The following is a 13092-nucleotide window of genomic DNA, read 5'->3' as shown; positions in this document are numbered from 1 at the left end:
TACAGCAAAGAGGCAAAAGATGTTTAGAAAAACATCAAGTTTTTGTAGGGTTGGTGGGCCGAAGGGCCTGTTCTTGTGCCGTACTGTTGTGTTTTTGTTATAAAAATGGAATTTAACATGGAGCAATGGGCAGGAGTACAGGGAGAAGGCAAGGTGATTGCATTACGTGAGGGCCTGACAGACACAGTGGACTGAGGAGTTTCCTTCTGTGTTCGAACAATTCTATGAAATTATTTTTATGCCTTTAAATGATGGAAAGATTCAGACACCGAGTGACACTCCTTCAATTCTCAGAACCACTTTAATGGCAACAAATAGGATGTATAACACCCTATCAATAGCAGTAGAATTTACAAGGGCTCTCACATTCCTGCCACATTAACCACAGGTTAGTACTTGATTCTGCCGCCAGGGCCTACGCTGTGCTCAATGTCGGAGTTCTTAGTTTGTTTTCATTGGTCCATCTTGCCCAATGTCCGTTGTCTCTCTCCGCGAAGTTCTGGAGCCGGCGTGAGGAGCAGCATTCGTTTTCAAGATGGCGGCGTCTGCAGGTGGGAGGTCGCGAGCGCTGTGCTTCTTAATGAGCAGGCTGTGCCCGCCAAGGCAGCCCAGTACTGGAGCCTGGGGACCGTCTGCACCTTTAACCTGGCACTCGGAGTGGGACTGCGGCCACACAGCAGTAATGAGGCGGTTCAGGCACACAACGAGTCGGCAGCAGCAGGTCAACCTCGGGGGAGAGGAGGAAGCACCGGATCGGCCGCTGGCAACAGGAACGGGCAGTCAGCAAGGTGCGAGATACCGATCGGGGGCACACCTCAGCGTTTCATGTATTTATTATGCATATAAGCACAAGCATATTACAAAATACATCGTAATGCTGTAATAAAAGATCAACGACAACATAAAAATACTGAAAGCTACTCGTCTTACCTATTAAGATATAGAAACAAAATGCAATTAAATTAAATAGTGTACTGAATCAGAGATTGAAGTGATTCATTTTGGTGGAAAGAAATGAGGAGAGTGCATACCGCTGGCAAGTTTTAATTGGAGTGGTGAGGAATAGAGATCGATTGTGGTTGTGCACACAACTGTGAAGGTGGCAGAACCAGTTCAGTTTAACACTTACGCCAATAAGTTGAGGCATTGAAAATAAAACTTGGGAATGCATGTAAAACGTTCATAAATCGCTACTTTGGCTGAAGTTGAAGTGTATCTTGTGTACAGTATTGCACTTTGACCTTAAAAAGCACAGAAGCTGACAATATCTGAACTTGGAATGAGCTATCCCCAAAAATAATTTTGGCAGCTACTGACTTGCTCAGTCACATCCTTGCTTTCACCTTTCCTACTGTCATCCCTGATAAAAGTATTGGTTTGTCTAACCCTGGATGTTTCCCTGGCAACATGGCCCATCTGTACTGAGTCCAAGGAACGCAGACTTGAAAGACTGTAGTGGCTTTGTATTTAGCTATTCTCTATCAGATCTGGCTAAACCACCTCTAACTTCAAAGAGTCTTGCTCATATAGTCCTAGAGATGTACAACACTGAAACAAACCGTTTGGTCCAACTTGTCCATGCCAACAGATATCTTAACCTCATCTAGTCCCATTTGCCAGCACTTGGCCCATATCCCTCTAAACTCTTCTTATTCAGATGCCTTTTAAATGCTGTAATTGTACCAACCTCAACCATTTTCTCTTGCAGCTCATCCCATATGCACACCACCCTCTGTGTGGAAAATGTTGCCCCTTAGGTCCCTTTTATATCTTTCCCCTCTCATCCTAAACCTATGCCCTCTAGTTCTGGACTCCCAACACCAGGGAAAACACCTTGTTTACTTATCCTATTCATGTCCCTCATGATGATATAAACCTCTGTAAGGTCACCCCTCAACCTCCGACGCTCAGGGAAAACAGCTCCATCCTCTTCAACCTCTCCCTAAACCTCAAATCCCCTAACCCTGGCAACATCCTTGTAAGTCTTTTCTGAACCCTTTCAAGTTTCACAACATTCTTCCAATAGGAAGGAGACCAGAATTGCATGTAATATTCCAAAAGTGGCCTAACCAATGTCCTGTACAGCCTCAACATCACCTCCCAACTCCTAAACTCAATACTCTGACCAATAAAGGAAAGCATACTAAATGCATTCTTCACTATCCTATCTACCTGCAACTCTACTTTCATGGAATTATGAACCTGCACTCCAAGGTCTCTTTGTCCAGCAAAATGCCCCAGGACCTTACCGTTAGGCTTGTAATTACCTGAATTACTCCTTAATGAAGGACAACATTGGCTGTTTTCTGGAACCTCGCCAGAGGCCAAAGAGGATGCAAGGACTTGTTTAATTCCCCAGCTATTTCATGCCTTGCCTCCCACGGCATCCTGGGATGGCTCCCATCTGGCCCTGGGACTTGTCTACCTTCCATGTATCTCAAGGCACCCAACACTTCCTCCTGTGTGTTACCTGCCCTAGAGTATTTATCTGTCAAAATTTGCTTGCTTTGCTGGATCATCTTAGAATGGAAAGATAACACTTAGCTTCTCTACTGGAAATTGTCTTGCACTCCTCAGTTATTTTCACCACTGTCAGGTGGAGGAGTTCGTGGTCTCCTTTGTTACAACCACTGATGATTGCAACTTTAGTCACATCAGATCTAAGATCTGGAATTCCCTTCTTGAACCTGTTCCACGTTTCTTACTCACATTTTTGCTTAAGGAAGCTATTTACGATCTCCCTCTTTACCAATGTTACAGTGTGCCTCAGTGTCTAATTTTGCTTTGTGGTGTTCCTGTGAAGTGCTCTGGTATGTTTTAAATGTTAAAGCTGCTCATGTAACCATAAGTTGATTCTGTAATCATTAAGATTTGATACTGTTAAATTAATTGAAATTATTTTTTCAGGATGTTAAAAGATATCAGTAAAGGGACCCCTGAAGCTGATGAACTTCCTCAATAGTTAATTAGTTCACTAATGTCTTTAAGAGAAGAGCATGTTTTGTCTTTACCCAGTCTTTTATGTCAACTTAGTTGACCCTTCATTGTTCCCTGAAGTGGCCGAACAGGCTACTCAGTTCAATGAAGAAGGCAGACCAGGGAATTGGGCTGGATTTGTGAAAGCTGGCTGAGTAAGTGATGCTCACATTCTGAGAATTAACGTATTTAAAAATTAAGTTTATGGTAACAGTGGACGAGCTGAATTAATAACTTGCTTAGACAAGTTGGACCAAAGGGTCTGATTTCCTGCTACATGATTCTTTGACTGTTTAAAAAAAGTTAATGGATCAATAACGAATGAATTATTGCATAATTTCTGCAATGTTACTAAGAGCTGTCAATGCCAGAAAGTGCTAGAGTGTGTAAATGCAAGAATTGGAAATGTATTGTGAACTTGTATTTGATTTCCCATGTTCTGCATTCTTTGCTGAACCAACCAATCTCGACTGTGATCATTCAGATTGTAGTTGGCTGACTTGTGGTTGGAGTGGAATCTTGAGGAGGGGAGAAAGTCTACAATTGCTCTGCAACCGCTTGGAATCTGTGATCACAACTTGTATAATAGTCCTTGAATGATGGTATCTGATGATTTCTAACACCGCAATCTGCTATCTTGTAGAAAAGAAGCAAAGAATTGATTTTCCAATTTTTTTGGACTTTGATGATGGCTGGCATACTGAATTCAACTCAAGATTTTGTTTAGATTTACAGGCCCTTCTTCAAGAGTTTCCACAGCCTAAGAACCTGCTGGTTCAAGTCATGCAACGAGCTCTGAAGGTTTCTAATGTAAATGATTGCATCGTCTACAAATCATTTGATGGGCGCATCAAAGTAAGTGGTTATCAATGTTTATTTTCAATATAATTTGATGAAATTACTTGTGGCCAGTTTGGTCTTTATGTGGAGAGGACAATTAGGCTCCTTGATTCCACACTCCCAGTTGTGCAACCATATCACCTGCAAAAAAGTATTGGATTAGTGACCTTCAAATCTTCAGTAATCCAGAGAAAGTGAGTTCAAATCCCACTATGGCAGGTTTAGAATTTGCATTCAGTCAAAACAAAATCTGGAATTGAAAAGCTAATGTCAACAAAAAGTGACCATGGAGCTAATAGAGTGCCATAAAAGTGCAACTGGTTCATCTTAATATTCTTTTACAAAGGAAACCTGCTACCTTACCTGTTTTAGTGTTTGTGTGATTGCAGTTCAACACTAGCAGGCCTGCCTTTTAACTTTGATGTGGCCAAGCAAAGTAGCCAGTTCTATTTCTTGGGATGGCCAATGAGTGTTGCCTCGACAGTGGGCTGCCCACATCCTGATACTGAATAATTTAAAGACAAAAGGACCAAAGTGATTCTTTCATGTGACTATCTATAAAGAATCTGACTGTATCCTTAAAGGAGGCTATTCAGTCTAGGGTGCCCCAGCCAACTGTTTGACAGAACTCTAATTAATCCCACTTTCTTGCTCTTTTTCCCAGAGCCCTGCAAAGTATATTTCCAGTATGTATTCAACTTTCTTTTGAAAACTAATGAATCTAATTTCTTTATCCTCCCAAGAGAACTCTTTCATCAATTCTCAGGTGGCAGGACTCAATCTGAAGATTGAGTGATGTGTATTGTATTGATTTCTTTAGTGTGCTGTACTATTGGATACATCGCTGCTTTTGACCCCTTTCCTCAAATTGCTGGTTGAATGAACAATGTTCTACTAGAAGCCTCTAACCAATGCTGACAATTGTTTATGATATTGAAATGAGGTTAGGGACAAGTTAACCTGTTCTATGTGTCAGTTCTACAAAAATGCAAATTATAACTGTTTCTGACTTGCTAATGTCTGCAATTTGACATGAATTGTTGAGTGGGTTCTAATCACCTTGGTTGACCTCGCCTAATTTTGTTTTGGTATGTTTCAACCTCTCTTGAAGCTTGACCTTTTCTAGAAACAGTTCATAGATATACGGCACACTTGGTTGTCTAGACCAAGTGATTGGTCCGCCTATGTGAACCAAAATGTTGGCATTATGTGTCTCATTGTTTCTGTGCTACAAATACAGTCTCAGCAGATCCACAGCAGTGTTTATGCTCTGTATAAAATTTTCCCATCCTGCTTTCTATAACCTCGTTGAAGTTAATCACACATTAAATTCTGCAAATTTCATTAACTTGCGTTATTTTGCTGCAGCCCCATTTTCTAAATTAACTGCATCTCTGATGTTGGCTATAAAGTTTGAAGTTGTACTTAAAATTCCTGAGTCTAAATCTTTAAACGGTGAACAGCTGTAGCCATGGCTGTGATCCGTGTGATCTCTGAAACCAGTTTTGGTCACGTTTTCACCCCTAATGATTTGGAACTGTTCCTGGGAGCAGGAGATGATTTTTCCCTTGAGCTGGACTTGCCTTGTCAACAGGGTCTAGGCTTGCTCTGAGCAGTTATAACCTTCTGGCCTGTTTTATTCTTAATATATTTCAGTACATGTCTGATTTTACAGTATGCAATGCCAACTGTTATTTCTAGCTGTACCTTATGGCTTGTTGGCAATTTGTAACAGTCTTCTTTCTTTTACAAAGAAAACAGTTCTGTACATTGGCTGGCCAAGAAAACTAAAAGTGGAAGGTTTTGGCAATAAGAAAGTCGTTGCAGAGAAACATGCTGCTGCAGCTGCCTGCAAGATATTCAAGGTATGATAACGCGACATTGGTTGCTGAGAATGTTTGCACTTGCGATCATGTGGCACAGAGATTCCATTTGTTTTCTGTGTGTCCCCATATGTACTTTACACAGGGCCTTTTGCAAGTTTCCCGATGGACTGAGGGTATTGATGAGGCTCATGGTTAGACTTGTTAGATGAGAACATAAGAACGAGGAGCAGGAGTAGGTAATTCGGCCCCTCAAACCTGCTTTAGCATATAATGTGATTATCGCTGATCTCATCTTAGCTTCAACTCCGCTTATCTGCCTATTCTCCATAACCTTTCAATCCATTAATAATTAAAAATCTGTCTATCTTAAACTTATTCAATGTCTTGGTAACCATCTCATTCTGGGGTAGCAAATTCCACAGATTCACAACCCTTTGAGAGAAGTAATTTCTGTTTGTGTCTGATTTAAGTCTGCTCCCCCTTAACATAAAACTATGACATCTCATTCTAGATTGCTCCACATGAAGAAATGTCCTGTAACTACCTTATCAGTCCCCTTTGGTATCTTGTATGCATTAATTTGATCTCTTCTTTGGTTAGCCAATCCTATATCATTCTTCTAAATTCAAGAGAATGTAGTCTAAGACTGGTCAATCTCTCTTCATAAAACAAACCTCTCCTCTCTGGAATCAATCTAGTGAACTTTCGGTGAACTACCTCCAATTCTGGTATGGGCATGGATCATTTCAGTATCTGAACTACATCCCTCATCAAGTAAAGGGATCAAAACTGTGTGCATTATTCCAGGTGACAGTTGCAACAACACTTCCCTACTTTTATACTCCGTTCCTTTAGCAATAAATACCAAATTTCCATTTGATTTCTTTGTTATCTGTTGTACCTGCTTAGTAGTTTTCTGTGATTTATGCATGAGGAAACCCAGATGTCTCTGAATCAAAGCACTCTGATGCTTTTTCACTTAGATAATAAGCTTCCGACAAAAATAAGTAACCTCGCACTTATCCATGTTAAACTTCACCTGCCAAATTTTGGCCCATTCATTGAACCTATCCTGATACATTTATAAATTTCTTACACCTTCTTTGCATTTACTTTCCCACTTATTTTAGTGTCTCCTGCAAATGTGGCCAATGTACTTTCTATCCCTGCTCCCAGGTCATTAATAGAGATTGTAAATACTTTAGCCAGGCAACCGAACCTTGTGGTACCCCACTATTTCCAACGAGAAAAACACTCATTTATCCCAATTCTCTACTTTTCTTTGGTTAGCCAATCCTATATCCAACCTGGTAACTGACCCCGACCCCATGCTGCTCTTCAGAAATTAAGGATCTGGTGCAGTGTAGTGTGTGATTACGTGCTAATAAAACTGGGGTTTTGCAGGCATATTACAACTTATTTATTAGTACCAAAACCAGGAGAGGAGTCAACCACAATAATTAGTTGGGCTCAGTTGTGATATCAATGGTTTTCAAATATCCTTGCCATCTTTTCTAGTGGGTAATTAATACCTGTGAGGGTCATCAGTTCTCATTCAATGATTAACAAAGAGGCAGTAAAGATGAAGTTCTCGCCTTTGATATGCCCTGATGCTTCTGATCTTATGTTGGAAGGAAAGTCATTTTTGGAGCATCTGAAGATGGTTTAGCCCAGGCGGAGCTTAAGGGCTTTTGTGGTAGTGCTCCTACCTCTGGGCTAGGATCCCCAGGTTCACGTTCGCCTGCTCCTGGGATGTGTCATAACATCTGTGAACAATTTGATTAAAAATATATACCCTGAGCAGCTTAAGGACTTTTGTGGTTCAGTAGTAGTATCTCTACCTCTGGCACAGGAAACCTGGGTTGTAACCCCACCTACTCCAGAGGTGTAATGATATCTCTGAACAGGTAGATTAGAAAACATACGCATGCTCCGACTGTGATGTTCTGGAACTAAAACAAATGTCTTTTCACACCTGTAACTATTTACCTACCATAAAGGAAGATGGTGGGGGTCAACCATCTCAGCCATAGGACGTCAGTGCAGGAGCACCTTAAGATAGTTTTCTCGGTCCACCCATCTCCAACTGCTTCAGCAGTGGCCCTCACTCCATCATATGATTAAAAAGTGAGAATGTTGCTGCTGACAGTACTATTCACTGCTATTTGTGACTCTTCAGATACTGAAATGATCCATGCCTACATCAATAAGACCTAGATGGCAGACAGATTTGGGCAGACAAGTGGCAAGTAGCATTTGCATCATAGAAGTACCAGACAATGCCCACCAACAGAGAACCCAATCATTGCCCTTGTAATTTCAGTTGCATGAGCATCATTGAATCCCCATTGTCAGCATCTTGGGGTTACCATTGACCAAAAGCAGACCTGGCCATGTAAATACTGTATCTAGTAGCTGCATAAATACCATGGTCGCAAGTGTAGGCTATAGGCTGGGAATTCTGAGACGAGTGACTCCTTTCCTGAGGCCACTAAGCTTGTCCACCATCTACAAGGCACAGTTCAGGAGTTTGATGGAATGTTCACCACTTTGTTGCTGAGTAGGACTTCACTAACATTCATGAGGCTCAACATCATTAAGGACAATGTAGCCTCTTTGCTCAGCACTCCATCTATTACCTCTGAAATTCATTCCATCCACTACTGACACAATTGAAGCCATGTGTTCCATCTACAAGATGCACTGCAGCAACTCAAAAGCTAGCAGCATCTTTCACATGGTGGTCCCAATCCTTCCCCACCCCGCCAAAAGTTTTCACTGTCACCGGGTCATCGTTCTGGAACTCCCCAGTCGTACTATGCGAACATGTATCTCTTATGGACTTCAACTGGTCAAGAAGGTAGTTTACTGCCAATTTCTCAAGGACAGTTAGGGATGGGCATTATATGCTGGCCTAACTGGCAATAGCCACAATTTGTGGGTAAAATAGGAAAAAATATTTCTAATCTGGTACTGTATAAGTGGTCACCTTGCTTTAAAGACAAATGCATAAAGTCCAAAGTTGATGGAATTTATCTTGTAACAATATGCCACAGATTGAAATAGACTTTGCTGATGGTGTTCATTTTTAAGACTGTATCCTGTTGATTTTGTTTGGCAGCAATGGGGTCTGCTGGGACCAAAGAATCAGCTGTTCCAAGCTCAAGACTACCAGGATTTGGCTGCAAAATTTGCTGCTTTACCTCCGACTGAAGTGGACTCGGTGATGAACAACTCAACCAACAATGCTCATAAGATAGCCTTCAGGCAGAAGAATATTGAGAAAGAAGCATCTGAACCAACTGAAATGGGTCTGCTGGAGGAAAATGAGGTGGACGAGGAGGTAGTGGAAGGGACAATGGACTGCACAGAGTTTCTCTCTATCACAGACAAAACACCTCAGCATAAACTGATGTCAAGGTAATCGCAATAGTTATTTAATCATCTTTTGTCTTAAATGTTGGCTGGATGCAACAAATCCAACAACTAAGAGAGAAGCTGTAACATTGATACCTGTGATTGCTTCAAACATTCAAACAGGTAGTTCAGCCATGAGGCTATAAAGGTGGCTATCAGGCTTAACAATGCATTAAAAACAAACGCTGGAAATACTTAGCAAGCCAAACAGCATCTACAGAAGGAAGAAACAAAATTAATATTTTGGGTGAAAGACAAATGCTGTCTGACATGCTATTTCTATTATCTAGCATCTGCAGTAATTTGACTACTTAGGATTGCAATGCCTGACCAAACCAGCACCATTGTTAAAAGCAGAGTATAAGATATATAAGAAACATCATGTGTGTCAGACTTGCATCAGTAGAACCACTTTTGCCTCTGGAGTTGTGCAAGTTAGGTGAATTGACCATGGGAAATTGCCCATAGTGTTCAGGGATGTGTAGGTTAGGTGCATTAGTCAGGGGTAAATACAGGATAATAGGGTAGAGGAATAGGTGTGGTTCGGTTACTCTTCGGTGGGTCACTGTGGACCTGTTGGGCTGAAGGGCCTGTTTCCACACTGTAGGGATTCTGTGATTTATTGGTTCATGTCCCAGTACAGCATCTTGAGCAAACAATCTAGGTCTAGACTGGCATCGAGCATAAGTCCTTAATCTGAAATACACATACTTGAATTGATAAAGGAAAGAAATGTGTAATGAGAAAGGAATAATTGACAATCTAGCTGTGCAAGGTCCCTTGGAGAAAAGCATTTAAGATTGAGGGTAACATAGTTGATTCTGAGATTAGGGTCCTGAATCTAAATAAAGAAAACTGCTTTAAGGGATAATGGTGAATAGGCAATGACAAATAATTAAAGAGCTCAAGGAAGAACTGTAAAATTGTTCATTTCTGTCAGGCACAAAATAAAAGGGAAAGGTGGTCTGACCATGGCTAACAAGGAAAATTGGGGATAATATTAGATCCAAGGGAGGAGCGTACAAATTGGCTGAAAAAAAACAAATGATCTGAGGACTTGGAGCAGGTTACATTTCAATAAATGTTGTCAAGGGAATTGGATAAGAGGAGGAAAATAGAGTATGAGAGTAAGCTTGACTGGAAGCTTTCTGATTGATTGTAAAAGCTTCTTTAGGTATTTAAAGAGAAAAAAAGGGTCAGTGAAGACACCTCTAAGTTCCTTACAGTCAGAAACAAGGGAAATTGCAGTGGGGACAAAGAAATAGCAAACCAATTAAAACTGTATTTTGGTTCATTAAGGAGGTCTACTCACTCCTTAGTTACTCCTTTGTCCTTAATATATTAGTAGAATCTCTTTGGATTCTGCTTAATTCTTATTTGCTAAAGCTTTCTCTTTTTGCCCTCCTGATTTCCCTCTTAAGTATACTTTGAATCCAGGCATTCACTCAATCCCAGCAATCTATACCTGACATATACTTCCTTCTTTTTCTTGGCCAGACCCCCAATTTTTCTAGTCATCCAGTGTTCCCTACACCTATCAACTTTGCCCTTCACACTAACAGGAACATGCTGTCTCTGATCTCTCGTTACCTCATTTTTGAAGGTCTCCCACTTTCCAATCGACCCTTTACCTGCAAACAGCCTCACCCAGTCAACTTTTGAAAGTTCCTACCTAAAACAATCAAAATTGGCCTTACTCCAATTTAGAACTCTAACTTTTAGATTAAATCTATCCTTTTCAATAATCATTTTAAAACTAACACTGTAGTCACTTTGCCTGCCTTATTTCCCAAGAGAAGGTCAGGCTTTGCTCCTTTTCTCGTAGGTGCATCCATGTATTGAATAAAATTCTTTTCTCGTGCACACTTAATAAAATCCTCTCCATCCAAGCCCTTAATACTGTGGCAGTCCCAGTCTATGTTCGGTAAGTTAAAATCCCCTACCATTACAATTCTATTATTCTTGCAGATATCTGAAATCTCATGATGTATTTGCTTCTTAATTTCCTACTGACTCTCTGGGGGCCTATACTACAATCCCAATAAAGTGATCAGCCCCTCCTGATTTCTCAGTTCCATCCATAGAATTTCTCAGACCTTCACTGAACATTCTCCCAGGAATATCCTCCCTAAGTACAACCAAATATTATTCTTAACTAAAAATGCTGCTACTCTTCCTCTCAGGTCCAATTTCTGTCCTCCTTATAGCATCTATACCCTGGAACATTAAGTTGCACGATCTCTTTGGCACCCTCTCCCTCCTGGTTTAAAGTCTCCCGAGTAGCACTAGCAAATCTCCCTGCTTGGATCTAATACATGCCTCTAGGCACCAAGTGTCTCTGAAGAAAAGGCTTGCATTTCATGAAAATAAGGGATGGCAGGGAAGGGTGGGAGAGAAATTATTTAAGTAACTATCACTGTTGTTCATAAAAATTGTGCTGTTTTTCCAATTGTTAAGACTTTTTTCTGAACTCTTGCATCTAGTCCACTTCCAGATTTGAAGTTGCATGTTTGAAAGCAAAAAGAAATATGGGAAGTATTGAACCTGAACTGTTGGTGATGATTAAAGACCTGCCTAAGAGTCAATCTATATATATTACTGAGTCTTCTGCAGATAATTATCTGCAGATATGTTTCTGCCCTGAATTTTCCTTCCCTTTTAAGCTTACTGTGTGATGTCATAAACTGTTGTGATATCAGTGATGCTACCATGAGCTCATAAAGTAACAGTTTGCTATTGTCCTATAGTATCACTCTAGAACAAGATTTACTTTTGAATGCATTCAGTATGTAATCTCTTTGTGGCATTGTATAATCAACATACTGCAATTTTCTTTTCTTTCCTGTCCCCACTGTTTATCTGGGTCAGTGTTAACACTGATTTTTCACTCTGTTTGGACAGGGCAGTTCAGAATATCATGACAGATAACACCAGTGCAATGAAGGCCCTCACACAGTTTCCTGAGCCGAAGAACCTCCTATCAAAAGTCATACAAATTGCAACCACCTCTTCTACAGTCACGGTATGTAAAAGCGAATGATGAGGAAACACCTTGGTTGCTGTCCCTCTCAAAGGCCTGACGGGGCCTGATTTGGGGCCGAGAGAAAGTGGAAAGAAGGGAATGTTGGCTGGGGATGCCAGCGGGTAGAGTTGAGCAGGCCAGGTTAATGATCTGGAGTTTTGCTTAATATTTTATTCTTGGGGACCAAGCAATTAAGTCTGTAAGTTGAATCTAACATAGAAAGTTTCTCCGTGGTGAAGATGAATAAATGGTGCATAGTGTCCTTGAAAGCATCAAATGTACAAAGCTATACTTGTTGCCTGCCCACCAAAAGTTTCTTTGTCCTATTCAAACCCCTCTATATTTTCTGTTTCCCATTCCACCAGTGGTTTCAAAGTTTTCAGATCTTTTGGCCTTCCTCCTATGAACTGATTCATGAAAACACATCACACCAGTATCTGTAACTACTTTAGTAATTTTCTTAAATTAATTATTAGGCAGTACTATGGACAGTATAGATGATAGCATAAAATTGCAAAATAGACTAATAATGGGGAAGCTCTGGCAGATGGAGTTTAAGATCAGCAACTGTGATGTTATCCGTTTTGGGACTGATAAAGGATAGATCAGGCTACTTTCTAAATGTTATGCAGTTAAATACAATGGGCGTCCAAAGAGAATTAGGTTTTCAGGTGCATAGGTCCTTAAAATGTCACGAACAGAAAAAAAAAATCACGAAAGCTAATGGAATGTTTGGCCTTTATATCTAGAGGACTGAAGTACAAGAATACAGAAATTATGCTGCATTATACTTAACTCTGGTTAGATCCTACTTGGAATATTGTGGACAGATGTGGGCACCATGTCTTGGGAAGGATCTATTGATATATAGCATTGAACATTATAGCGCAGTACAGGCCCTTCGGCCCTCGATGTTGCGCCGACCTGTGAATCCAATCTGAAGCCCATCTAACCTTCACATTTTCATCCATATGTTTATCCAATCACTATTTAAATGCCCTTAAAGTTGGC

At 40.6% G+C, this 13092-nt stretch overlaps 1 protein-coding gene across 3 annotated transcripts in view; it reads left to right on the top strand.

The window, feature by feature from the left end:
* Positions 1 to 350: 350 nt before the first annotated feature.
* Positions 351 to 13092, top strand: part of dhx30 (DEAH (Asp-Glu-Ala-His) box helicase 30) — an 88174-nt gene continuing 75432 nt past the window's right edge. Inside the window, exons 1-5 of one of the 3 annotated variants that reach the window (XM_043687997.1) lie at positions 351 to 788; positions 3704 to 3831; positions 5571 to 5681; positions 8764 to 9062; positions 11961 to 12081. In XM_043687997.1, the coding sequence (XP_043543932.1) occupies positions 536 to 788; positions 3704 to 3831; positions 5571 to 5681; positions 8764 to 9062; positions 11961 to 12081 (912 nt within the window). In that variant the 5' untranslated portion in view covers positions 351 to 535. The remainder of the gene's footprint in view (positions 789 to 3703; positions 3832 to 5570; positions 5682 to 8763; positions 9063 to 11960; positions 12082 to 13092) is intronic. The other 2 variants (XR_006311373.1, XM_043687996.1) reach the window with 2 other exon arrangements.

This window comes from Chiloscyllium plagiosum, chromosome 4 (assembly GCF_004010195.1).
Source record: "Chiloscyllium plagiosum isolate BGI_BamShark_2017 chromosome 4, ASM401019v2, whole genome shotgun sequence".
NCBI classification, from domain to species: domain Eukaryota; kingdom Metazoa; phylum Chordata; class Chondrichthyes; order Orectolobiformes; family Hemiscylliidae; genus Chiloscyllium; species Chiloscyllium plagiosum.
This window is presented reverse-complemented; position numbering and strand designations above follow the sequence as displayed.